Raw genomic sequence first — 27,971 nt, 5'->3', positions numbered from 1 at the left:
TAATAATGAAAAGTCTTACTTGAGCCAGTGTTTGGTGCTGACTGAGATGATACAGAGGAGAGGAGAGGGAAGAAGGGATCTGCTTCCTACTGACTTACCAGCTAGGCTGTGATGATTCTTCACCCATTTCTTTCACTTGCACTCGATTTGTCCAAATTACTTCTGTTATGGTAAAATACATATCTAGTGACAATTGCTTTTTACAATTTTTTGTCATTATAAAAGTAACTCAGTTCCATAACAAACACATGGCACTGCATTCAGCTTCTGAGTGTCTTCGATAGTAGTATGTTTAATGTTTAAATGACTTCCTTGTAAAGTTATTTAATCTCTTTCCTTTTCTTGCATTTTCTATTCATAACTTATTTGTTTGCAAAATCCTTGTGCTTATTTTAAATTTTGCCATTTGCCAACAGTAAGTTTATGTATTGTGGCATTATCTCTTTTATGCACTCAAGGTGCAAGTGTAAACATGTCAACAATTCTCTCTCTCTCTCTCTCTCTCTCTCTCTCTCTCTCTCTCTCTCTCTCTCTCTCTCTCTCTCTCTCTCTCTCTCGATTCTTTTGTTTATCCTTCAAAAATGTAAATAAAATTTTTGTTTTCAACCTTTGCCTACTGCAACCATTTCAGTTTCCTCAAAGGGTTTCTGTCGCTCCTCCCTCCATTCCTCAGCTGGCCATGCACCATTTTCATTGAACGGTTGGTGAATCGTACACGAAAACAATAATTTCTGAAAATTTTACTGTATGTAATGTAGTGTTTTATTACTTTACTCTTTAATTTAACTTCTGGACACATTAATAATAGAAAAAATGTGAAAAAGGGGACTTTCTGTGTTGGCTGGAATGAATTATCCTGATCCCCTTTATTTCTTATGGGGATATTTGTTTCATGTTTCAAGCAGCTTTCTGGAACGGATTAAGTTTGAAGTCTGAGGTACTACTGTATGTGTTCCTCCAGCATTCCACAAGACACCAACCAGTATCACAAAATTCTCTCATAGTTGGTCTTAGCCAGAATTGTGCCTTTGATCTGATGTAGTGGCCTTTGCCTTCACCTTTATCACAGAAGTGGCAACGGCTCACAGGTCAGCCAAGATCTCTATTACTTGCCAGCTCTGTGAAAGAGAAAACTTACTACAAATTCCTGTGCCATTTTTTCTGGGAGGCCAGTGAGTTTGAGGACTCATGGCAGCTGCTAAAAATATGTTTTCCTTCATAAAAACCTGTTCATCCTCAAAGGAGCATACAAAAAAAAAAAAAAAAAAAAAAAAAACTGATTGGTGGTAAATTGGCATAGTTAAGTAAGTTACAGTGGTACCTTGACAAACGAAAGGCTCAACTTACGAAAAACTCGAGATACGAAAGCAAATACAAAAAATTTTACAGCTCTACATACGAAAAGTTTACAAGATACGAAAGGTTGTTGCTGTAGTCCCGAAATTCGCCTGGACCACCGAGAACAATTTTAAAACTCCCGCGCCGCCAGCTGAGTAAACTCGCCACCATCCTCCCGCTCTCCCATTGGTTCCTGATGCTAGTCACCCCATAAGATCCTGCTCTCCTATTGGTCAGCATCTACCCCTTGTGCTTTAAGTATTCTATTGGTAAAAGGATGCTGTAAATTGAAAAACTTATTCATGCAACACATTTAATAAAAAAAAAAAACATTAGGTAAAGATAGAATAAAGAATAGAAATGAATGGTTATTATACTGTTTGAGTTTCAGTAGTTGAAGAGAGATAATGAAAATTTATGGCTTACTATGTAAAGTGATTGCTTGGCGATCGTTCGATACTCGTAAGTGCTGGATGTAAACAGAAGTTTGGAAGCTTTTTTTGTTTGTTTGTTTATTATAGTTAATGGTTACTTAATAATTATTTGAAATGAGTTCATGCAATACATTTAATAAAAAAATTGTGAATTAGATATCATAAAATATAAAATAAATCAGACTGCCATCAAATACGTATTTTTTAGAATTCTTCTTCTGTTTTAATATTACGTTACGTATATGTTTCATTATAGCTGTCAGTAACTCGGTATCTCCATTAGGTAAAGATAGAATAAAGAATAGAAATGAATGGTTATTATAGTGTTTGGTAGTTTCATTAGTTGAAGAGAGATATACTACTGAAAATTTATGGCTTACTGTGTCCTAGGAATAAAGACTGCTTGGCATTCGTTCGGTACTCGTAAGACGGTAAGAGCTGAATGTAAACAATCGATTGGAAGGTTTTTTTGTTTGTTTGTTTGTGTATTATAGTTAATGATTAATTAATAATTATTTGAAATGAGTACATACTGATTATTTATATATTTTATTGGCACATTCTAAGCTTTTAGCTTCTTAGGTTTAGATGTCAGAATCATAGACTAGGCTACAGTAGCAACCGCTAACATAGGCTAGGCTTATTGCTAAGGGACATATGCTAAAGTCCTAATATATGCAGTAAAAATGGGGTTGAACATTACATGCAGTTGAATATTACTCAAGTATGTACAGTATTTTGCCTTTTTGGAGTCATATTTCTTCCGTCGGATCGGCGTTGTAGCCCTAGAACGTGTTTTAGGCCTGGAAATATAATTTACTGGGGTGTTTTTGGAGGGCTTGGAACGGATTAGCCATTTTACATGTAAAATGTGGTCCAAGATACGAAAACTTCATGATACGAAGGGCGCTTGGAACGGATTAATTTCATATCTCGAGGTACTACTGTATTACCAACCATCTTTTATTAGGGATACCATTAGGATTGACAATTAGTCAGAGAACTGCTACAAGCCTCTTCAGAGCACTATTTTCTTTCTCTTCTGGCAAATTTTCTCATGGCAATACTTAACTTGCATTATTTTTTCATGACAAAACTATTTATCTTGTAAAAGATTTGATGTTTAGAACTTTATTTTACTCATATTTATGTATAATAAGAAAATTCCCCATAGACCAAATTTAACTTTTATGCAAAGGAAATTAGTGAAATGTAGTTCTTTTCAGCCAAAACATGTTTTATATTAATGTATTGGAAACATGCACAATAAAAAAATATATCACAACATAATATGCTGCTCAATAGGAAAAAAAAAAAAGGCGCAGCAACTCCCAGAAACCTACGTCAACACGCAGTTGCTTAATGTAAATTATGGCAACACTCCCGAATGTTTTTTTTTGTTCTTTTGAGTATCTGATGAGTGGCTGTTTAAAATAAAGGGTAATAAACGTAACAAGCAGTCTGAGTTACCATGACAGTGTTTATTTTGTATTGGGTACGTCAAAAGCTCTTATTTTGATAACAGTGAAGCAACTTAAGTATTTTCTTTGTTATAACTTATATAATATGTATGCAAAAGACTAGTAGATTCCATTATTTTATTCACTTTGTTCCTTAATACATGAGTTTTTTATTAATGAACTTGCAAGTAATAAAAATAAATATTCTCTCTAAATATGATATATCACATTAACCTACTTGACAATAATAGCAATGGTAATATGGTTACTATATGAATAGATAAAGTAAATATTTGTGAACAGTAAATGCAACTATAGCAATTAGAAAGATCATTTATTTCTTGAGAAGAAAAAAATTCTATACTATTTTAGGATATGGAAATATGTACATATAAGGTAATTTAAATTTTCAACACACTCACTGATATACATATACTGTATAAGTTGTAATGGTTATGTACTTCTCAAAAGTAGTCTGAAACATCACAGTGTAGCAAAGAGTGTAGTAAGTAAAAATGTTTTGTCCTCTATTGGTCCCAAGACTGAGTCCGTTATACCCAACTCCCTCCTCACCCACGAGTAACAACTGACAGACCTACTACCTGTGGTACTACCGTACCATCAGTTTATTGGGCAAAATGTCACATCATGCAGTAAAATTCACTTTTGTACATGCAACTACCCCGGCAGATATATACTTAGCTATAGTCTCCGACGTCCCCGACAGAATTTCAAATTTCGCGGCACATGCTACAGGTAGGTCAGGTGATCTACCCTCCCGCCGCTGGGTGGCGGGACTAGCAACCATTCCTGTTTTCTAATCAGATTTTCTCTGTCGCCGGTTCCAACAACACCCGTTGTTGGTTCCTCCTGATTTGGATTTATTTTTTGCTTGCCGTGGATCTTTCTTGGACTGTCTCGACCCAGGCTGCTATGGATTGCCACAGGAAAGGCATCCTGAGGAAGTGCTTTTCGTCGTCCGATTCGGCTTCTCCAAGGCGCGGATGGAGATTGGCTGAGGAGTCTCGCCCCTTGAAGAGATCCTGGAAGGCGCCCAGTAGTGTTTTAGACTCCAGCCCAGAGCGGTTCTCTGAGGAGTCGCCGTATGACTCGAAGAGAGCCAGGAGATTCCAGGACAGCCCTGCTTCTTGTGCGGCTCTTCCCTCTTCTCCGAGGCCTCTCTCGCCTTCTCCTGAAGGAGATCAGGAGAAGTCCACTAAGCGCATTCTTGTGGACCTTCAAGAGCAGCTTTCAACATTGATGGGCTCACTGGATAAGGATCCTCCTCGCAGGAAGGACATCGCTCTTCCGATCAAGAGGTCTAGACTTCTTTCTCGGACGGAAGATCCACCTTCGCGCAAGAGACGTGCTTCTCGGGACAGGAGCCCTTCTCCGAGAAGTTCTAGGCGCCTCTCCCCTCTTAGGCGCTCTTCACCTGTTAGCCGCTCCTCTTCTAGCAGGCGCGCTCCTCTCCTAGCAGACGCTCTTCTCCTGCCAGGGGCTCTTCTCCCAGCAGGTGCTTCTCCCCTGGCAGGCGCGATTCTCCTGACAGGCGCTTTTCTCCTGGTAGATGCGCCTCTCCTGGCAGGCGCTCTTCTCCTGGTTGGCGCTCTTCTCCTGGCAGGCGCTCTTCGTCAGGCAGGCGCCTTACTCCTGGTAGGCGCTCTTCTACGGATAGAAGCTCCTCTCCTACCAGATGTTCTTCTCCTGTCAGGCGCTCTGCTACTGCTGGACGTGTTCCCCCTGGCAGACTTGCAGGGAAAGTGGCCTCGTCTCACGAATGTCTTCGAGTGACGGCGGAGGAAGACTTGGAAGACGTCTTGGAGGAGGAAGCCCCCAGAGCCGCAGGTGTGTCGGACTACAAGACTTTAGCGGCCCTGTTGGTGCAGGAGTTTGGAGACTCCCTTAGCCCGGCTGCTGCTCCTTCTCCCCGATCGCTTTTCTCTAGCACCAAGGCATCGAAAGGATCCTCCTTCCTTAAGATTCGTCCCACCATCTCTATGAAGAAGGCCTTGCAAGGAGTTGGGGAATGGTTAAGGTCCAAAGAGGAGGCAGGCAAGACGATCTTTTCCTTTCCTCCTTCCAAGCTCTCGGGAAAACACGGTATTTGGTACGAAACAGGAGAACTGATGGGGTTGGGACTCCCCTCATCGGCAAAAGCGGATTTCTCCACTTTGGTGGATTCCTCTAGGAGACATTCCCTACCTACTGCGAAGACTACGTGGGGAATGAATGAATTGGATCATTTCTACAAGGGACTTTTTCAAGTACTTGAAGTCTTCAACTTTTTGGATTGGTCCCTTGGGGCTTTGGCAAGGAAGACTCTAGACCCAGAGTTTCTAGGACCGGAGGAGCTAAACAGCATACTGTCGTGCATGGACAAGGCAGTTAGAGACGGATCAGGGGAGATGGCCTCTCTCTTTGGAGCAGTGGTTTTGAAGAAGAGAGCAGTATACAACTCCTTCCTCACTAAATCCGTGTCTCCTGTTCAAAGGGCTTCACTACTTTACGCGCCCCTTTCGAACCAGCTATTCCCACGGAAGTTAGTTAAGGATATTTCTCACTCCCTGGTGGAGAAGGCGACACAGGATCTGTTGGCTCAGTCATCGAGGAAGGTGAGACCAGCGGTTTCTTCCGCCAGGAAGGAGAAACTTCCTGCACAGGAGCCCTTTCGAGGGGGCCCTTCACAGAGATCTTCTTTCAGAGGCTGCAAACCCGAGAAGCGGGGTAGGTCTTCTATCAGGCCATTCAAGAAGTCGAAGTAGAAGTCAAGTCCTCCAGACAACAGTAGGTGCCAGACTCCTCAAGTTCGCAGAAGTCTGGGCACAGAGAGGGGCGGGCAGCTGGTCCCTCTCTATTTTGAGGAAGGGATACCTCATCCCCTTCAGAGAAAGGCCTCCCTTGACAACAACTCCAAGGGAGTTATCAGCCAGGTACAAGGACCCTGTGCTGCGGCGGACCCTTCTTCAGTTGGTAGACCAGATGCTAGAGAAGGAGGCCATAGAGCCAGTTCAATCTCCACTCCTCAGGATTCTACAATCGCCTGTTCCTCGTTCTGAAGGCCTCAGGGGGGTGGAGACCTGTTTTGGACGTAAGCGCCTTGAACTTCTTTGTAGAGAAGAGGAAATTCTCTATGGAAACGACCTCTTCGGTTCTCGCTGCTCTTCGTCCAGGAGACTGGATGGTTTCCCTGGACCTTCAGGACGTGTACTTCCATGTACCCATTCATCCGTCATCGAGGAAGTATCTGCGATTCATGGTCCAAGGAAGGATTTTCCAGTTCAGGGCCTTGTACTTCGGCCTGTCGCCGGCTCCTCAAGTTTTCACGGGCCTCATGAAGAATGTAGCCCAGTGGCTGCATCTGGAGGGGGTGAGGCTCTCGTTATACCTAGATGACTGGCTAATTCGTGCCGAGTCGAGTGATCGATGTCTAGAGGACTTACAAGTAACTTTGGAGATGACCCAGTCCCTGGGACTGTTGATAAACCGGGAGAAGTCCCAGATGGTTCCCAGTCAGAGCATCGTGTATCTGGGGATTCTGATGGATTCTCAGGATTTTCGAGTTTTTCCATCCCCGGAAAGAATAGATCGGTGCTTGGAAAAAGTGACAGCCTTCTTAGGAAAAGAACGGAGTTCTGCGAGGGAGTGGATGAGTCTTCTGAGGACACTTTTCTCTCTGGAACAGTTCTTTTCACTAGGAAGACTTCACTTGAGGCCCCTTCAGTTCTACCCGAGGCGGATGTGGGACCAGAAGTCGCAGGACCTAGCGGACACCTTTCCGATCCTGGAAGGTATCAAAAAGGACCTCGGTTGGTGGCTCAACCCGCTCAGAGTAAACGAAGGAATGTCGCTGCTAAGGCCAAACCCGCGCCTAGTGTTGTTCTCAGACGCTTCAGAGTCGGGATGGGGAGCAACACTAGGGGCAAAAGAAGTGTCAGGCACCTGGAAGGGGGAACAGGTGAACTGGCACATAAACAGGAGAGAACTAGCAGCAGTTTTGCTAGCCCTTATAAGGTTCGAGCAAGAAGTCAGAGGATCGGTAGTCCAGATCAACTCAGACAACACAACAGCTCTGGCATACATAAAGAAACAGGGAGGGACTCATTCCTTCTCCCTGTACGAAACACAAAGAGACCTGTTGCTGTGGGCGGAGGAAAGAAGAATCAAGCTTCTAACCAGGTTTGTACAAGGAGAGAGGAACGTGAGGGTGGACCTGCTGAGCAGGAGGGATCAAGTCCTCCTCACAGAATGGACTCTCCATCTGGACGTTTGCCAGAGGCTGTGGAACCTTTGGGGCAGACCAAATGTAGACCTGTTTGCCACACACTGGAACAAGATGCTGGACATCTTTTGCTCCTCCATCTTGGATCCAAGGGCAATAGCGGTAGACGCCCTCCTTCTGGACTGGGCAGGACTAGACGGGTACGCGCTTCCCCGATTCAAGATTTTGGGGGAAGTAATAAGGAAGTTTGTCTCCTCAGAAGAAGCGAAGCTGACTCTGGTCGCACCCTTTTCGGCCCGCTCAGGAATGGTTCACAGAGGTACTGGAATGGACGATAGATTTTCCCAGATCCCTGCCACTCAGGAGAGATCTGCTCAAACAAACCCACTTCGACAGGTTTCACAAAAACCTCCCCGCTCTCAACCTGACTACCTTCAGACTATCGAAAGACTTATCAGAGCGAGAGGCTTTTCGCTCAAAGCTTCTAGGGCTATCGCCAGAGCCCACAGGACATCAACCTTGCGAGTCTATCAGTCGAAGTGGGAAGTGTTTCGAAGATGGTGCAGGACGCAGAAAGTCTCCTCATCCAATACCTCTGTGACCGATATTGCTGACTTCCTTCTCTTTTTGAGGGAAGAGTGTAGCCTAGCGGTTCCTACAATCAAAGGATATAGGAGCATGCTCAATACGTTTTCTAAGGGGCCGAAGGCAGAAATGGGATGCACTGTAATGAGTTACGAAAACACAAATTGGAGTACTCAACTTAGATGAAAGAGGAAGTTCCACAGACGACATCGTTAAGTTAAACGAAATACCACGGGAGCTGCTAAACACGTGTACACACACAAAGGCTAATTACAGGAATGAAGATGGTGCGCGGGTAGTAGTAGTAGTAGTAGTAGCGAGAGCGAGAGGAAGGTAAGGGGAGTAGCCTTTGTAACAGCTCTTGCCGTGGGAGGGACTTTGGAAAGGAATCCTCTAATTGGCAGAAGACATATGAGTAGTGGCTTCCACTCGCCCTTATACTTTATACCGACGCCCTTTGGGTGTTTGCGCTGAGGGTAGTAACTTCAGCATACCATGCTAGCTTTTTCTCTGTTATATTTAGGATCTATTTCTACTTAGAAAAGTGACCTACAAGAACTTTTCACTGCCAGACACAGGTCTTCCCCCAGAAATAGATTTTTTCTTTGTCAAAATCCCTTTTTAAACAACCACTCATCAGATACTCAAAAGAACATAAAAACATTCAGGAGTGTTGCCATAATTTACATTAGACAACTGCGTTTTGACGTAGGTTTCTGGGAGTTGCTGCGCCTTTTATTTCCCTATTGAGCAGCATATTATGTTGTGATATTGTGATGTGTGTGTGCTGTTATATATTTTTTTATTGTGCATGTTTCCAATACATTAATATAAAACAAGTTTTGGCTGAAAAGAACTACATTTCACTAATTTCCTTTGCATAAAAGTTAAATTTGGTCTATGAGGAATATTCTTATTATACATAAATGAGTAAAATAAAGTTCTAAACATCAAATCTTTTACAAGATAAATAGTTTTGTCATGAAAAAATAATACAAGTTAAGTAATGCCATGAAGGAATTTGCCAGAAGAGAAAGAAAATAGTGCTCTGAAGAGGCTTAAAGCAGTTACCCATGCAGCCGCTCAAGAGGCTTGTAGGAGTTCTCGGGCTAATTGTTAATCCTAATGGTATCCCTATTAAAATCAATTTTATTCACATTTTTCAAGGATAAACAAAAGAATCGATAGATAGTGTGTGTGTGTATGTGAGAGAGAGAGAGAGAGAGAGAGAGAGAGAGAGAGAGAGAGAGAGAGAGAGAGAGAGAGAGAGAGAGAGAGAGAGAGAGAGAGAGATTGTTGACTTGTTTACAATTGGATCTTGAGTGCATAAAAGAGATTATGCCACAGTACATCAACTTACTGTTGGCAAATGGCAAAATTTAAAATAAACACAAGGATTTTGCAAACAAATAAGTTACGAATAGAAAATGCAAGGGAAGGAAAGAGATTAAATAACTTCACAAGGAAGTCATTTAAACATACTATACTATCAAAGACACGCAGAAGTTGAATGCAGCGCCATGTTTTTCATTATGGAACTGAGTTACTTTTATAATGACATAAAATTGTAAAAAGCAATTGTCACTAGGTAGGTATTTTACCATAACAAAAAGAAGTAATCAAAAAGAAGTAATTTGGGCAAATCAAGTGTAAGTGAAAGAAATGGGTGAATAATCATCACAGCCTAGCTGGTAAGTCAGTAGGAAGTAGATCCCTGTCTTCCCTCTCCTCTCCTCTGTATCATCTCAGTCAGCACCAAACACTGGCTCAAGTAAGACTTTTTATTATTATTTTTTATTTTTGTATTGCATTTGATTGTGAATTAACATTTTATTCTTTAGGTGAATTCGTACTGCTTTTACGTACATATTATATAGTAAAGATTTTGCTGTCTCTTCTTCTCTCCTCAACAATATCAAGATGCATGATAACTTAAAATCATTCATTCATTATTCCTCAAAAATATAAACACTCCCTCCCTCTATCTCAAGTACACTTATGCAACACCACAATGACAAATGATTTTGTTAATCATTTATACTAAATTTTACTGTGATAATCTTTATTCTTTCATTTACTATTTTGTTGAATATAGTTAAACTATATGTACAATCTCACTCAAAGCACTGAACACTGGCTCAACTTTTTTTTAATTGTTTCTCTATTGCATTTGATTGTTTTCAGATTTTATCATTGTTAAATTTATTGTGAAAATCCCCTTTTTTATGCAGGTTGTTATTGCTTTTACATATGTACTACAGTAATATTTTAACTCTCTTTTCTCCTTCTTTCCTCTCTCAGTGGTGGCACAATTTTGTATATGTTTTATGTTAAATTTTATATTGAAATGCTTTACGTATTCTTTTATTTATTTTGTCGGCTTTATTCTTTTACTTATTTTGCCGAATATGACTATCATTAAACTATGTATTGTATATGAAAAAACATTTTAATACATACAGTTTTTCTTGTACGGCACAGTAGGTCGTCGAATACAAGAGTATAAACAAGATAATCAGTCAATTTAAGGTACTAGCATTTGTTCGACAACTGATACAAAATTTTCTCATTTTTTGTTTCAAAAACAATGTTCGACATAAGAAATGTTTGACAAACAAGGTACCACTGTATATCCTTTGATGACCCACAGCAGCTACCAAAAATGGGTTTTTCCTAGGACAAAACCTGTTTAGCTTATGGCCCTACAACACAAAAACCCCCGGATATTAAAGATTACTGGGGAAATACCTGTAGTGCATAATTAATTTTAGATATTTCGGAATTATTAAAATTTTTTTTTAAAAAGGACACCCAGTTTACCACTCAACTGTAAGTTAAGCACACTGAAAGACACTGTTATTATTTTGTAACCAAGAAGTTAGCCAAAAAAATAAATATTCCTTTTTACTCTGTAAAATTACCATTACATATCCACATATAATATGAAACCCCTGACTGATTTTCAGTACCGAAAGTCCTAATTCATGAGATTGAAAAATGTCAAAGCTGACAACAGGTATGAACACAAGACAACCCAATTCACAATTCCCATTTTGAGGGATGCACTGGCTAACAGAATCTAACAATATACCTAACTGCAGACGAGTTTTAACAAACTAAAATATTCTACCGGGGGCTCAAAACTTAGCTTTCTTCAGCAAGTTACTGCAACATGTTGCCAATGCAACATGAATGCAAAATTATCCCAGAGCACACTAGGAGGTATGTTTCAGCATATCTAAAAGTAATTAGGATCATGGCAAATCTGCCTGCTCTTGCCAGATCAGTATGAGAAGGGTGAAAGGAAAGACTGTGGTAAATGTTCTGGGCAAGGGAAAGAGGCCTCTTGCCCTGAGCCCTTTTATAATCTATAACTGTATCAAATCAAAGGCACTAAGACCAACTTAGAGAGGTAAGTAATTTGAGGGCAAATATAGTGGCTATGTTATGAAAAATAAATATGCATACACTTTTTTGACATAACTTACCTGAGTTCACATACAACTCACAAAAGCAAACTATTTAAACTACTGTCATCTCTGATAATTGAAGAAATCTTCTACCATGAAAATGGGTTCCCTAAAAGAATAAAATAATTATACCTCACTAAAGTCCTTATTTTTCAATATGGAAAACTACTTTTCATTCATCTACAATATGCATTAAACTTACTTTTTGAGAACATCCTGTTTTTTCTGTTCATCTGATGTAGGCTTCCCCATTTCTTTTTGCCGTTGATCGTACATCATTTTTTCTACCATGCCTCTTGTTTCTCCATCCAAATCTCCTAACTTTGAAGGCTCCGGATTAACTTTCCTGGTATTGATCTCAGGATCAGACATTACTAAACGGCCCCACCACTCCATTTTATTTATCTGAAATATATATACATATACATATATACAGTGCATTTATATCATATCAAAATCTAATGTTATTTAACTTGTTTCATACAATCCCATTATTCATATAGTACTATATGACCATGTTCATGGTCTTTAAATATTTCCAGATAATATACTTGCTTGTCTGACAAACAAGATCAGTAGTATCATGGCCCATGTGCCACTTGAAACTTCAGGCACCCATTATCCACTTTTTTTGTGTGTGCGTCTTGAGGACTGTTTATAGCTATGCATAATTTCTTATACTGCAGGGTTGTTTGTTTTTTGTTTGTTTGTTTGTATGGTACTTTTACGTTGCATGGAACCAGTGGTTATTCAGCAACGGGACCAACGGCTTTACGTGACTTCCGAACCACGTCGAGAGTGAACTTCTATCACCAGAAATACACATCTCTCACTCCTCAATGGAATGGCCGAGAATCGAACCCGCGACCACCGAGGTGGAACGCAAACACCATATCAACCACGCCACTGAATTTATGCATTTATTATTGCCTCATAAATTCATTTACTTCTTGATTTCCATAAGTAAGTTTTCACCCCATTTCACTTTTTATTAAGCTGAAAAAAAGGAGTGAATTTTACTGAATTTTCATATAAATTTCATGATTTGATGCGCTTTTTTGTGATAAAACTACATATCAAATAACCAGGTATTACTATAAGCATTTTTAGTGGGGTTTTCTTGAGTTTGAACTAACAAAACAAGCAGTTAAAGTCTTTTTATAGGGGTTTTTAAGTAGTCGCTTTGCTTGCATCTACCAGCAGACCTTACACATTTGCCTTCTTACTCACAAAGTTAGCAACCATTTCTTTGACCTTGCCAGTGTAAAAACTAGTTAAACAGCCCTCTTGACAATGAAATCCAGGTTATTTGTTTTTAAATTCCTTTCTCCTCTAGCCATGATAATCATTTTAAGCAACTTGCACTTGGGGCTAATCTGAGCAATTACCCAATAATTATCAGACCATTTACCTATGATTAGAGGAAACAATATATGTATACTTAACATCAAATTTTCAGGCAATAAGCCATGACTAATTACAGCTGTATACAGGGGGTTAAATAATGGCTGCCACTAACATTCAGTTACCTGCACAGTTATGCTTGCACAGTTGACCTCTGCAAGCAAAACTGAACATTAATGTGAACAACCTGCACAGTTTTTCTTGCCTATGCAGGCAGCCAGCCGGAGCAAATAGCTTACCTCAATCAATGAGGTTTTGGTCAAATTGCTTATCCATGTGCACTTCACCGTAAATGTGTGGAGGTAACATTTTTGGCTCAGGTTTGCTTCCCGTCCCTGGATTGACAGTATGTATCAGTAAGGGTTTTATTAAATTTATAAGTGTTTACAGCAGATACCCCGCTTATTTGCGGTTCGGCAATTGGTATTCGCAGATTTTTCTGTGATGCATTTTTTCAATAAATCACAGAAAAATAGGTAATACGCTGACTTTTTTGTGTTTTTTTCGTGACTAAATACATTTTTTATCATAAATAACATATTTTGTCATAAGAAAAACATAAAAACATGCAGTTTTAAGCCTTTTTAGAGGGGTATTTAGTGTTCTAGCTATTAAAATACACATAGAGGGGTTCCAATGTATCGCAGGTTTTCGGTATTCGTGGGTGGGTTTATGGTACATTTAAATTTTTCCCCCACAAAATACGGGGGTTCCACTATATACCTAAAAATTTTAATGCTGTATCAGATTTTTACTTGTTTTTTTTAATTGCATAAAGTTAATACGGCTGTGAGAATAATATATACAGTATAATTATAATTTTGCAATTTTTCCACAGGAAAATAATTGCGTATACAACAGTCCCAAGTTATCGGCAGGGGTTTCATTCTGACGGTTTGATGACAGGCAAAAATCAACTGATGAAACCAAAAAATCAGCAATTTATTGGTGCCAACTAAGAAGCTAATGGTTTGCCTCTATACGTCACAGCGCCATAACTCTACATATTGGCCTTGGCGCCAATAATTGGAAATTAATTCTTTCCTTTATGGTGCTGAAAATTGCCGATTTTCTCCGCTAAACACACGCCACCATAAAACTGGATCACCAATAACCAGGGACTGCCTGTAATGAAGGCTGGAAATGGCAGTATCATTACTGAATGTCTTGTATATTTCATTGGAATCCATATGAATGAGACTTTGCTTGGACAAGTATAATCCAAAGGCTAGTGTAACAGATAAAGTGTATGCATGTTTAATCGTGGTTATTAACCATACGTATATATTTGTCAGTTTTTACATGAGAATAATTATCTATTATAGCAAAATAATGTAAAATGAGACTAGGCCTACAATGCGTCTTTTACTAGATGTTTTTATGACTGTTTATGGCTATCAGCAAACCAATTACACCCAGAACTTCGTCTGTTTGACACTATGGGGGGCTGCCGGGCTACGGAGGGGACTGAGGTAAAAGACGTATCGTTAGTGGTGGAGGTTTTTTTTTTGCCTGCACAGTGCAACTGTACATCCATAACTATGTAGGTATAACTCAACATCAGTGGCAGCCTTAAGCAAGGATTCAACCCCTAAAATTAATTATGATCTGGCATGAGTTCATTACTGCCATCCATTTTTTCAGTCTAAAGATTTCTGATAGAACGGCTGACATCATCTTCCCAATTTGTTTTATTGCTGTTATTGAACAGATGCCACAGTTGCAGTCCCTGCATGTATGATTTTCTATTCTTTCTTTGAGTTATATCATAATTTCTTCAATATATCCTATGCCATTAGTATACAGAGCAGAAAATTTACCAGCAAATAAATTAAAACTTATGCTGTAGTCCACTTGCTCCATTAACCCACTTGGGAAATTAATAGCTTTAATTTTTAAGCTCTTTCTACATGTCGTTAAAAAAAAACAAAAAAAAACCTACATCCAATAACTTTCATGTTCTCATGTCGGTTTTTCTCCCACTTGACATGCTTTTTGGTAACAAGAACAAGTAAGCTATACCTTATCTCGGTGATGACACCATGAAAAGATCTGTTTTTGGCTCATAAAATATGCCAAACCATGGCAAAATCTAAAATGGTTACATACTCATCCAAGGCTGGTACATGTTTGCAGGCTTTTATCTTACTTGGTACGATTGATAAAACCTCAGTGCCTTGATCACTGCTGTATGACATTGTCATGAAAACTATTTTTCTGGGCTCAGCTCGTGTCGGCCTATGAAAGTAATCCTTAACATCATTCTTTCTAGGTAAAATTATCCTAAAATTACCAGAGAAAAACAAAATTAAGAAAATGTCAGTAAAACTGACTCGCTCACTCTTAAAAAGAAGTGTCGGTATGATATAGGGGCGAGTGTGGAACACTACCACGAGACAAACACCAATTAGAACTTCCCTATCAGAATCCCCCCAAGAGAGAGCCGATACCAACGGGCGATGCAGCCTCTACTACTACTACTAGAGGACGCCACGGACAGCAGCGCCCCTAGCGGTCATCCTTAATTTTAGCACCAGCGACAAGTCGCACGTTTTCTTGTTGCTCGTGTTTTTTCTTGGGATTAGCTTCGAAGGAGAAGGCTCGCGCTACCTCCGAGTCGCTGCCTTCTCCCGCTTCCGCTGCCCCCTCTCCGGCTATGCCGGCAGGGGTGGCAAGCACCAGCTCCTGCGTTCCCTCTCCTGTCTCATCAGGAATGATGGAGCAGGTAGGAGCGATGGTAGGTTCCCAAATTTCAGCTTGGGGAACACGTTTTGAGCAGATGTTCGCGCAATTGTCGAGCAGTCTGTCTCAAACTGGACAGACGGTCCAGGAACTCTCTAATAGGATGAGAGAGAATGAGGATCGGGTAGCTGGGCTATCTCCAGGCTCCTCCCCCAGTCTCCCCTGCTTCTAGCAGGGGGATTCTCCAACTTCCGCCTTACGACTCCTTGCCAGCTTCTCTATGGGACAATCCATGGAGAGTAGCGGCCTATGCTCCTTTTAAGGACGGGATGATTTCGATCCCGGAGTTTGGCACTCGAAGGATTGAGGACTTCGAGTTCTATCCTCCGGGTCTGTCACAGCCTTTCATCGGGTATGCTAGGCTGACGCCAACGGCTCTTACGAGAGAGGACAAGATCTCGAAGGAGTCAGTCCTCTACAGTAGAGATCACGCCCAACGGGAATGGGTTCACTGCCTTGAGGACTGGGAGTGTACTAATACTAGACTCCAGGCCTATAAGAGCCCCTTCACCATTTTCGCGACGGAAGAGGAGGTCTCTCTTCCGTTCGCCACGAAATTGGTGGAGAAGGCTCTTCAGGCAGTCCTCAAGGATGAGCCCGTTCCACAGTTGAGAGAGTCGGAGTCTACTTCTCCACTCTTCCCCGCCTTCGGAGAGTTATGGGAAAACCTGCCAGCTACTTTCACGCTGGGTAACTCAAGCCGGACTGCGCTATGGACCAGTTCGGTGAGAAGTTACCTAGGCTGCCGGATTCCCTAATCCAGGCAGAGTTCGATGCGCGAACTAGGTTTGGCAGGTCCCTTAACTCTCTTATCGTTACGGAAATGGCTGCTCTTTTCATACGCTAACGAACCGCTGTTCAAGATCCTGGCGGAAATCGCAGTTTCAGACGGTTCTGTTAGACGCCTTTGACTTCTTCCAAGCCAGGTCAGGAAACTGCGATCGGGAACACGGGCGAAGCATGTTCTTCAAGAGTGCACTATCAGGCACGAGCCCTAATTAGGGGGTGACTCTTGGCTGCGAGCATGTGGGAGCGGATCTCTTCCCAGAGTCCGCAGTGAACGAAGTCCACCACGAAGCTGCTAGACTCAACCAGAGCCTTAGAGCTAGGTGGGGTATTTCCTCTAAGAGGAAACAGGATCCGTTCCCACAGCTGGCAAGAAACCAAAGAAGGCTGGTAAGAGGTTCCAGCCATATAAAAAACTCCAGCATCAGCAGCAGTTTGTGCAGGCAGTCCCAGTTACCCAACAGGGACAACCTGCTACATCTAAGCAAACCCAGCCTTTCCTCCTGGTGCCCCAGCAATCGCAACCTTCGACTTCCTACGCTATCTCGCCTGCCTTTAACCCTGCTTATGAGGCTCAAGCTACTCTCAACCGAGGGGTAGGGCGAGAGGTTACTTTCGTCACCGTGGCGCAGGAAGGGGCACAAGGAGTAAGCAGTTCAGAGGAGGGCGTCGGTGGCCTCAACCCGCCCATCAGCAATGAGGCTCCCCAGGTAGGAGGGAGGTGTTCCTCTTCCTTCCGCCACAGGTGGGGGTTCAGCAGTTGGCACAGAGATAGTGTCCAAAGGATTAGGCTGGAGCTGGATCCAAGATCCTCCTCCAATCAAATCATTTCATCAGATACCGTCAAAGGAATTGATAGATTACGCGGAAGAACTCCTTCAGAAAGGAGCTATTGCGAGAGTCAAAAAACATCTAAAATTTCAAGGTCGCTTATTCAGCGTGCCAAAGAAAGGCTCAACAAAAAGAAGGGTAATCTTAGACTTGTCAAAGCTAAACTCTTTCATTCGCTGCGACAAGTTCAAGATGCTTACCCTCTCGCAAGTAAGGACCTTACTTCCGCGTGGAGCTGTCACATGCTCCATCGATCTTACAGACGCATACTATCATATCCCTATAGCCAGGCACTTCCGCCCATTCCTAGGATTCAGGCTAGGAAATCAGACATTCTCATTCAAAGTGATGCCCTTCGGTCTGAATGTAGCCCCCAGGGTATTCACAAAGATAGGCAGAAGTGGTTGTACAACAATTGAGAGCTCAGGGAATCGATGGTAGCGGCATACCTCGACGATTGGTTGATCTGGGCACCAACAGTCGGGGAATGTCCCTCAAAGCTACCAAAAAGGTAGTTCACTTTCTGGAACATCTGGGGTTCCAGATAAACAAAACGAAATCCAGACTTATTCCGGAATCTCGTTTTCAGTGGCTAGGAATCCAATGGGATTTGTCCCTCCACAATCTATCAATTCCAGTGGTCAAACGGAAGGAAATAGCAAAATCTGTCAGGCCAATTTCTCAAATGCAAACAAACGTCAAGAAGAAACCAGGAGAGAATCCTAGGGTCTCTTCAGTTTGCTTCGGTAACAGATATCCTTCTGAAAGCAAGGCTGAAAGATATAAATCGAATTTTGGCGGTCAAAAGCAAACTCCAAATATCGAGACAAGTTGTCAGTAATTCCACAGATCCTCCGCAACCAAAAACTACGGCCTTGGTCAAAAGTAAAGAACTTAGCCAAGAAAGTACCCCTTCATATCCCCTCCCAGTGTTAACCATTCACACGGATGCATCCCTGTCCGGGTGGGGGGGGGGGGATACTCTCAGTTCAAACAGGTTCAGGGGACTTGGTCAGTTCAATTTCGCCAGCTCCACATTTAAAAAAACGTGTTGGAAGCAATGGCAGTATTTCTTACTCTGAAGAGGGGGGGGGGGGACTGCTTCCCCGAAGAAGTCAATCATCTAAGGCTAGTTTTGGACAGTGCAGTGGTAGTTCATTGCATCAACAGAGGAGGGTCCAAATCCAAGCATGTGAACCATGTCATGATAGCCATCTTTGCATTAGCAAGCAAACACAAATGGCATCTGTCTGCCACTCACCTGGCAGGAGTAAGAAATGTGATAGCAGACGCCCTGTCCCGGTCAGTTCCTCTGGAATCAGAGTGGTCTCTGGACGTCGGGTCATTCCAGTGGGTAGGCCGGAGAGTCCCCAGGTCTCCAAGTGGATCTCTTCGCCTCAGCAATGCGAACCACAAGCTCCCGTGCTATGTGGCCCCCAACCTGGACCCTCTGGCTTATGCCACGGACGCCCTGTCGTTGGATTGGAATCAGTGGAGGAGAATTTATGTTTTTCCTCCAGTGAATCTTCTCTTGAAAGTCCTAGACAAACTAAGGTCTTTCAAAGGGATAGTAGCTCTGATTGCACCGGACTGGCCCAAGAGCAACTGGTATCCTCTTCTTTTGGAATTGGGTCTCCGACCTCAACGGATCCCCAATCCCAAACTATCACAATCAGTACAAATGAGGACTGTGTTCGCTTCCTCAGGAACTCTCCAGACCCTAAACTTTATGGACTTCATGAAGTTTGCGGCTAATAAAGATGCTGACATTGATCCACAGAATATTCTCTTCCTAGAATCAGATAAGAGAGAGTCAACCATTAGACAATATGACTCAGCTGTTTAAAAAATTAGCATCTTTCTTGAGAGAATCGAACACTACAACCATGACAGTTTAATTTGGCTATATCCTTTTTCAGATCCTTATTTGAAAAAGGTTTAGCAGCTAGCACGATTACCACTCATAAGTCGGCTTTGAAGAAAATCTTTCAAGTAGGTTTTCAGATAGATTTGACTGAATCTTATTTCACATCTATCCCTAAAGCCTGTGCTAGACTTAGACCTTCTCAGAGGCCTACTACAGTTTCATGGTTCTTAAATGATGTCCTCCAAACTAGCTTCAGATACTGACAACTCATCTATGTACATTCATAATGCTCCTGAGGAAGACACTATTCTTATTAAGCCTAGCCTCAGGAGCTAGAATTTCAGAACTGTCGGCTCTATCCAGGGATGCGGGTCATGTGGAATTCCTCCCATCAGGAGAAGTTCTACTTGCTCCGGATCGTAGCTTTTTAGCCAAAAATGAAGATCCTCTTGCAAGGTGGGCTCCTTGGAAGGTTATCCCACTTCCACAAGGATCCTTCTCTCTGCCCAGTATCAACTCTTAGAGCCTTTCTATCTCGCACTTCTTCTAGATCCTCGGGTGCTCTCTTCATGAGAGAAAAAGGTGGTACTTTATCAGTTAAAGGCATTAGACAGCAAATCCTTTACTTCATTAAACAAGCCAACCCGAGATCATTCCAAAAGCACACGATATCAGGGGAGTAGCCACCTCAATTAATTATTTCCAACATATGAACTTTGAGGATCTTAGAAAGTATACTGGATGGAAATCCCCGACAGTCTTTAAACGGCATTATTTAAAGTCCTTGGAATCTTTAAAGTTTTCAGCAGTAGCAGCGGGAAACATAGTTTCCCTGTGATACTGCTTAGTAGTTGTAGTATTGATCCAGGTCTCTTTCTACCTACCTCAACCAACATGCCTCAACCTATCGTCAGGCTACTCAACATCATAGCCTTAGCCGTTGTGTCTTATAGTGGTTTGTCCCTTATTTTTTGCTAGGGACAACCACCCTTGTACTGATATGTACTTCAGTGTTCCTACCCTTATTTTTTTCGATGCTTCTGTTGAGGGTAGGCCACAATATGTTTGTATAAATTCTCCATTGGGTTTGTGATAAGTTTCACTCACAATGTGTTTGTATTATTTGAATTAATTGTATTAATTGTATTAATGATGGACTTGAGTGTACCTACCCTTATTTTTATGCTAGGGTAGGACACATATATGTATATAATTGTAATTATATATTCTAATTAAGTAAATCCAAAAATTTCCTTATTTTACATGCATATTTATAATTTTATTATCTACCATTTAAAGTACTTTAAGTTTACTAACATTCTGTTATTGATTATTGTATTAAGTTAGTTTAAGTGCTTATTTTGTATGCTGTATCTGATTTACTTATATTATATCCATCATTTTAATCTGTTTTTCATTATTTCCTTTTCCATCTTGTCTGTTTCTCTGGTACTCTTTCATAGGCCGACACGAGCTGAGCCCAGAAAAAAAAATTGGGATTTTTGACGAAGGAAAAGGGGAAAAAAAAAAATCTATTTCTGGGTGATTGGCTCGTGTCGCCCTATGAAACCCATCCCTTTTTTTATGTGTTTGTTTTCCCCCCCCTTGCAGGACAAGATGTATTTATGTTTTAATTAAGGATGACCGCTAGGGGCGCTGCTGTCCGTGGCGTCCTCTAGTAGTAGTAGTAGAGGCTGCATCGCCCGTTGGTATCGGGCTCTCTCTTGGGGGGATTCTGATAGGGAAGTTCTAATTGGTGTTTGTCTCGTGGTAGTGTTCCACACTCCGCCCCTATATCATACCGACACTTCTTTTTAAGAGTGAGCGAGTCAGTTTTACTGACATTTTCTTAATTTTGTTTTCTCTGGTAATTTAGGATAATTTTACCTAGAAAGAATGATGTTAAGGATTACTTTCATAGGGCGACACGAGCCAATCACCCAGAAATAGATTTTTCCTTCGTCAAAATCCCTTATCTCATTGATGATTATTACAAAACTTATCAGTATAAAAAAACGTCAGCTGTTAAGACAATATTCTCAAGTCTTTCAACAAGAGCAGTTTATAACTTAGAGCAAGTGAAAATGCTTTATGCCAAGCAGGGTTAACTATTTTTCTACCTTGACAGGTAGCCTAATCCAATTGGATGCAGCACTTTATAACATTTATTCAATAAATAGAAAACAATTATAATAGCACATAAAAATACCTGAAAAACCTAGAATCTTTTATAATTTTATAACAACAGTAAAATTTCAGCAAATAAAAAAAAGAGCATCTACTGACAATGAGGAATCAATTGAATTCCTTACTTGGAATCAGTCTTGAAAACATAACAAAGGGTGAAGAGAAAGCTTCAAAGACTATAATCTAGAATGGGTTACCTATGAAGATATGCAATTCCAACCACTCTTCTAGAAAATACATACTCTACAACAATGAATGCCTTCAGAATTATGTCTCTATGATAAGCCTACCAGTTGAAGGTCATTTTACAACTGTACAGAACTTAAGTGACATCTCACTAATGGTTGAGAAGTTTTAATTAAGTTCATGAATGAAAATCAGAGTTGCAAGAAATTTGTAAGTTTGAGTTCATGAGACACAATGGTCTGAGACTGCACTGAAACTAAAAGCCCATTCACTTCTTTTAATAACATAAAAAAATGAGTAAGTAAGACTATAGTGGCAAACAGAATTATTCCTCGGGGAACCCATAAGCAATTTATGACCTAATTTACTTGATGTGACTCTTGGGATTACTTTGAACTGTTTTCCATTGTTTGTAAAAGTACAGTCCCTGCTAAATACAGCTCCTCAAGGTTCCAATAACATCTCTGAACTAGAAGAACAAAACCAACATAAGCAGGGTTACTTAACATATTTCGTTCACAGAACAATTGTACAGTTTTAGCATGATGTTCAAATATGAAGGCATTATTTTGTCAATCAGCATTCTTATTAGGCTTACTATACTTTGTTTTTTTTTCCATCTGTCCATCCGCCTGTGGTGTTTTTGTATGGTAACACTGCGTCCCGGGCTTTAGATAGTTACATTCAGCTTACATTCAACAATAATAATAATATCGTATTTTGAATATTAACGGTGTACTTCGCATACAGTAAATTATTAAAACACTTTTCAGATGCAAATGTACACCCAGATATCCTTTTATTTACATAAAACTTACACATAGCGAAACTATTTATAGCCCGGGATGCAGTGTTACCATACAAAAACACCACAGGCGGATGGACAGATGGAAAAAAACAGAGTACTATTAGGGAAAAAAAAAAAAAAAAAGTTTTGTTTTTCATGACCTTCCTAACAATGTTGAGTACATAAAAAGTGAGGTAAGCAGAAACATACTTGGAAGCTAAGTATTTGTAAGACATACAGGCCAACATGGAGAGTTCCTTAAAGTTCTGTGAGGATCCCTAAATGTAGAGTATACTAATTCTAGTGGCAGGAGTTGGGTTTTACTCACTAGAGACTTCTGCAATCAAGTTGCAACATCTTAGGGTACACATGCAATCTAACACGATCTACCTTTCCTCTGCCTATTTGAAGGTGGCTGGAGATAACCCACATAGAGATATACCAGCACATATACCCAACCATATTGGGCATAATTAGATGAGAGCAACTGATATGCTAATCAGGTGTCATAAAAAACCATTATCTAAGGAAAATTGCGAACTAAAGTGTTCTGGCACTTTACCGTTGGCACCCAGGAAATTGACACTTGAATAGCTATCCACAGTCTGAGAAGAAGTTTTATAGAAAAAGAATGATTCCTTGGAATGTTTGGTAAATGACTAGACAGCTTATACTGTAGGTCCCCGGGTTACAACGGCTCCGGCTTACGACGTTCCGAGGTTACGACGCTTTTTCTTAAATATTCATTGAAAAATCCGCCCTGGGTTACGACATTTGTTCCGACGTTACGACGCTGACACTTCCAACGCTCCGAGTTAACGACGCTTTTAAAAATGCATGCTATGATAAAAATCCTTTACAGTTTAGCACAGTATATTAATAAAAATAAGTTTCTGGTTAGATTACAACAAAAATTTTGGGGTTATGATGATTTTCGACACTTTTTATGTCGTATTTTTCTATGTTTTTTAGTGATGCCTCATATGCGGAACTAGTCTCCGAGCGAATGAATACATACTAGCTTGCAATGCGCAAAGTTTATAACAGTTCAAAAGCGCAGATAATGAAAAAATCATTGCTTGTTTCCAGTAATAATAACAAAACGAAGTTTCTGGTTAGATTACAACGCAAATTCCAAGTATCCAAAGAGAGACATTATCCAGTAATTTGATCAGAGAGAGAGAGAGAGAGAGAGAGAGAGAGAGAGAGAGAGAGAGAGAGAGAGAGAGAGAGAGAGGCATCTTCCGACGCTCTGAGTTAACGACGCTTTTAAAAAACGCATACTATGATAAAAATCCTTTATAGTTTAGCACAGTATATTAATAAAAATAAGTGTCTGGTTAGATTACAACAAAAATTTTGTGGTTATGATGATTTTTGACACTTTTTATGTCGTATTTTTCTATGTTTTTTAGCGACGCCTCATATGCGGAACTAGTTTCTGAGAGAATGAATACATACTAGCTTGCAATGCGCAAAGTTTTAATCAACTGTTCTTGTAGCCCTCAAGATTTGGCAAAATCAAAGTATCCAAAGAGAGACATTATCCAGTAAACTGGAACCTTGATATACGAATTTAATTTGTTCCGTTACCATCGTTGTATATCAAAACAGTTGTATCTCAAAGCATTTTTTCCCATTTAAAATCATGTAATATGTATTAATCCGTTCTAGCGCTATGAAACCACACCTAAACACAGCTAAATTACATATAATATACACAATTTATACACAAATAAACAAGTAATAACACACATAATGATAAAATAACATAGCAATGTGATAAATGATAATAAATGTTAATAAAATCAATAAAAAAAAAAAAAGGAATTTTACTTACCACAACGAAAGATGACGTGAGGCCAGCAGGGGGAGGAGGTAGGGAAGGGTGGCAGGGAACGATTTGTTCTCTTTTTATTTACATATGTACATTAATAACTACGTAATAAACACAAATGAAATAACATTGCTAAACTAATTTTTATTTTTTTTTTAATCAGTTCGTAGTTTAGAAATAATGGTGATGCCTTTGGAAGGTTTTTATAGCTTCCTTCTCCTTGATGATCGTGGATATTGTAGAAGGATTTCGACCATACTCGTTTGCCAAATCGACGATACGAACGCCACATTCATGCTTTGCTATAATTTCATGTTTTGCTTCCATCAAAATCATTTTCATGGGTTTTTTCTTATCACCTGCTTTGTCTTTAGCTTTGGGACCCATGATTAATAATAAAATAGACAAAATAACACGAAAAATAGGCACAAATACAATGAACTAAACAACGACGTGTTAACGATGCAGCACCAACAAACATACAGACTGAACGGCATTTATCGGTTGCCTATACAACATTCACTCATCGCAAAATCGTATCTCAAATATTTCATTGTATATCAAAGCATATATTTTCGCAAATTTTCTGTTGTATCTCAAAACATTCGTATATTAGGGCAATCGTATGTCAAGGTTCCAGTGTAATTCGATCAGAGAGAGAGAGAGAGAGAGAGAGAGAGAGAGAGAGAGAGAGAGAGAGAGAGAGAGAGAGGCATCTTGGCAACAATGGTCTTGGGGATTGACGTAACGTTTATTTTCTGAACAGATAGGACAGAGAAGTGTTCGTTTCATTAAACGGCCTCTGACTCATGCCAGGAAATGTTTTGTTGATACTAATATATAAGCCTATTTAAAGATACGTTTACTTTAATTACGGTAGTCTATATGATACGTAAATAGTAATCAACTGTTCTTGTAGTCCTTAAGATTTGGCAAAATCACTCCAGGTTGTACATAAAACTTCAAGAATGTAGTGTCACCAGAGGATTACAATAGTTTTTACCTTCAAGAACCAGCATTTTTTTATGAAAATAACTCCAGGTTGTACATAAAACTACAGGAAACAACATGTAGTGTAACCAAAGGATTACAAGTAAGGTTTTTATAACTTTTTATTAGTTTAAGACATATTTCCAAACGTCGTTCCGGCTTACGACGATTTTCGGGTTACGACGCGTCTCAAGAACGGAAACCCCGTCGTAACCCGGGGACTGCCTGTATATTGTACATTCTTTCCAGCAGTCCTTTGTAAAAGAACCAACGACTGACTGGCACTGCTAATGGGCATTCACAAATAAGCTAACTACATAACTTATACTGCACCTGCTTCTTAACATTAGTCTAGCTCCTCAATGATACCAGGTGACTAAAGACTGCTTGAGAAGCATAAAATATCTGTAGAATTTTTCCATCCTCAAAACTTTGTGCTGCATATTTACATATATGTATTTCAGATTACATAAAATGTTTGATAAAATAGGATGAATTTCAAGTTTCTCCTCACTAGAGAACCAATTGCCATCTTCCACTAGTTGTCTTATTATCTATTCATCAAGAAAACTTTGAATGTACATGTCCTCCAGGCCTATAAAGTATTTACATGGAAATACCCCTGCCTGATGGATTTCAACATTGATACTATTGTTTCCATTTGTTAGTGAATGAGGATGGTTGACTTCTGAAAATATTCCAACCTACTGAGGTTTCCATCACCCAATGGCCTTTGAAATCAATAAAAGATCACTGTAAAAGGCTACTCTGAATTTCTACCACCATTTATAAATTACCACTGGGAATGCCTGTGTAAAAATTCAAGAGGACTAGAGTCAATAACGGTGAGGCCAATCTGCAATAAAAAGCATATATCTCTCAAAAGGAATGTACAACCTTAAAGTCTGCTAAAGGATTTGCATTTCTGCCTAGGTGCTGTCGTTTTGCCCTGACTGTCAGGTGATAGGATAATTGCAAGGCTGAAAGTGCTAAAGTCATTTCCATCTGTCCTCCATCATTGACTTAGAAGACTTTGAACACACTTATCCGCTACACTAGTTGAGGCATCATGAAACCTCTCTATGAATACCCAATACTATTAGTGCTACCTTTCACCATATATGGTTATACATAAAGATGACCTGTCCTAGATTCTATTAATATGCAAAATTAAAGAAAAAATATTCCACTTGTTTTTTGGATAATATTGGAATTTTTGCAGTGCAGTTCAATACATGGAATGATTGAGAATTCTGAAGTGATCAATCAAAGGCAGATGCCCTTGAATGATTATGAAGCCTATAGCCTGTAAAGAAATAAAAACATTATCTTGTAGTGGAACTGCTGTGACAGCTCACTTATGATGTAATTTTGTCTTTCACAGGAAATGAAAAAATGAAAACTTTGCACTGTCCTCTGTAGAATGATCTAAAGATGGGCTCAACTAAGTTGCCATAGCATTCTTTTGCTATGAATGATGAGAACAAACATGAAAACTGAAAAGTCAGCTCACGGGACTTGATCCCCTGGATATGCAAATAAGACCAAAATGGATTAGAGATTATCTAGTTACTTCAACTCCAATGAAAGTTTGAGTGAAATGATACATGTTACCAATGATATCCTATAGTGCATGTAATTTAGAGCTGCCTTACCAAGGGGTAAGGGTAAATTTTCTGGGACTTGAGAGGCTTCTTGTTCCCTTGTAAAATCACTCCATAAATCATATTACTCAGCTCCTTCAATAACTACCTAGGCGTATTTGATAAAAAAGAAAAGGATGAAAATGCCAAGATCTGAAAGAATGAAACACAAAATTTAGGGAAAAGGCCAAGCACTGGGACCTACGAGGATATTCAAAGCTGGAAAGGGAATTGAAGGTAAGAAGGTTTTTAAGGTGAAATGGAAACCTCGCTTTTGCACTATGAAGAATTGCTAGGAGAAGGTGGAAAGAAAAATGGAATAAAGATATGAACAGTTACAGTAAAAGGAAAAGGGTTGCAGCCAAAGGATGCTAAAAAAATCTTAAATACTTAATAAATTTCTCAGTAACCACTTACTCAGCAAAAACGGTGCACCTCTTGAGCATTATCATTGAGTAATTTAACAAAATCACCGAGCTATATTTATTCATTCTAACAGGTCTGGCCCATAAGATTTATCTTCATTAGTGATAAAATTCAAATTCCATTTTTAAAATTACAGATTCTTAAAAATTATAGCTTGGTTAATTAAAAAGGAAGAATCGGACAATTTAACCAATTTGTTTCCAAATAGTGACACTTGTTTGCCAATGATATTTTGCATATTTTTACACAAAACTATGTTCAACTGTTAATGTTAAGTTAGTCTGTACATACAGGAACTGGATCATGTATGCTATATTTCAAATATTCATGGGTCAAACAAATGGCAATTACCTGTGTAACATTTCTTTTGAAAATATGAATTTCGTAATCTAACATCAGGAGTGATCTGTTGTACTTTGTTAATATTGTGTTCAATAGTCCATATACGTGATAGCTGCAGCTTTGGCTGCTTTGTTGGTATCTTCATTTCCCTTATGTTTACATGGGCATGAATCCAACACTTCTAAATTTTTATCATCTTCATACAATTTGTGAGCCAAATACTATTTAATCTCCTGTGCAAGGGTATTTTCTGGATTATAACTTGAAGGGTTTCTACAGCACCTCTAGAGTTGCTATGAATTACAGTACATACAAATTTGTGATAGTATATCTAAAAATTTCATTGAATGATCCTATTCCACACAATTCTGCTGTGAAAAAAGGATAATTTTAAATGGAAAATGGGTATGTTTTGTTGGGTGATTTGGATAAAA

General features: G+C 39.8%; 1 protein-coding gene across 3 annotated transcripts in view; it reads right to left on the bottom strand.

Annotated features, from left to right (window-relative positions):
* The window catches only part of LOC135218237 (nuclear migration protein nudC-like), a 522,861-nt gene that overhangs the window by 57,667 nt on the left and 437,223 nt on the right, over positions 1-27,971 (bottom strand). For all 3 annotated transcript variants that reach the window (XM_064254394.1, XM_064254393.1, XM_064254391.1), the window contains exon 6: positions 11,712-11,914. In XM_064254394.1, coding sequence (XP_064110464.1) covers positions 11,712-11,914 — 203 coding nt within the window. The remainder of the gene's footprint in view (positions 1-11,711; positions 11,915-27,971) is intronic.

Source organism: Macrobrachium nipponense, chromosome 9 (genome assembly GCF_015104395.2).
Source record: "Macrobrachium nipponense isolate FS-2020 chromosome 9, ASM1510439v2, whole genome shotgun sequence".
Classification (NCBI taxonomy): Eukaryota; Metazoa; Arthropoda; class Malacostraca; order Decapoda; family Palaemonidae; genus Macrobrachium; species Macrobrachium nipponense.
This window is presented reverse-complemented; position numbering and strand designations above follow the sequence as displayed.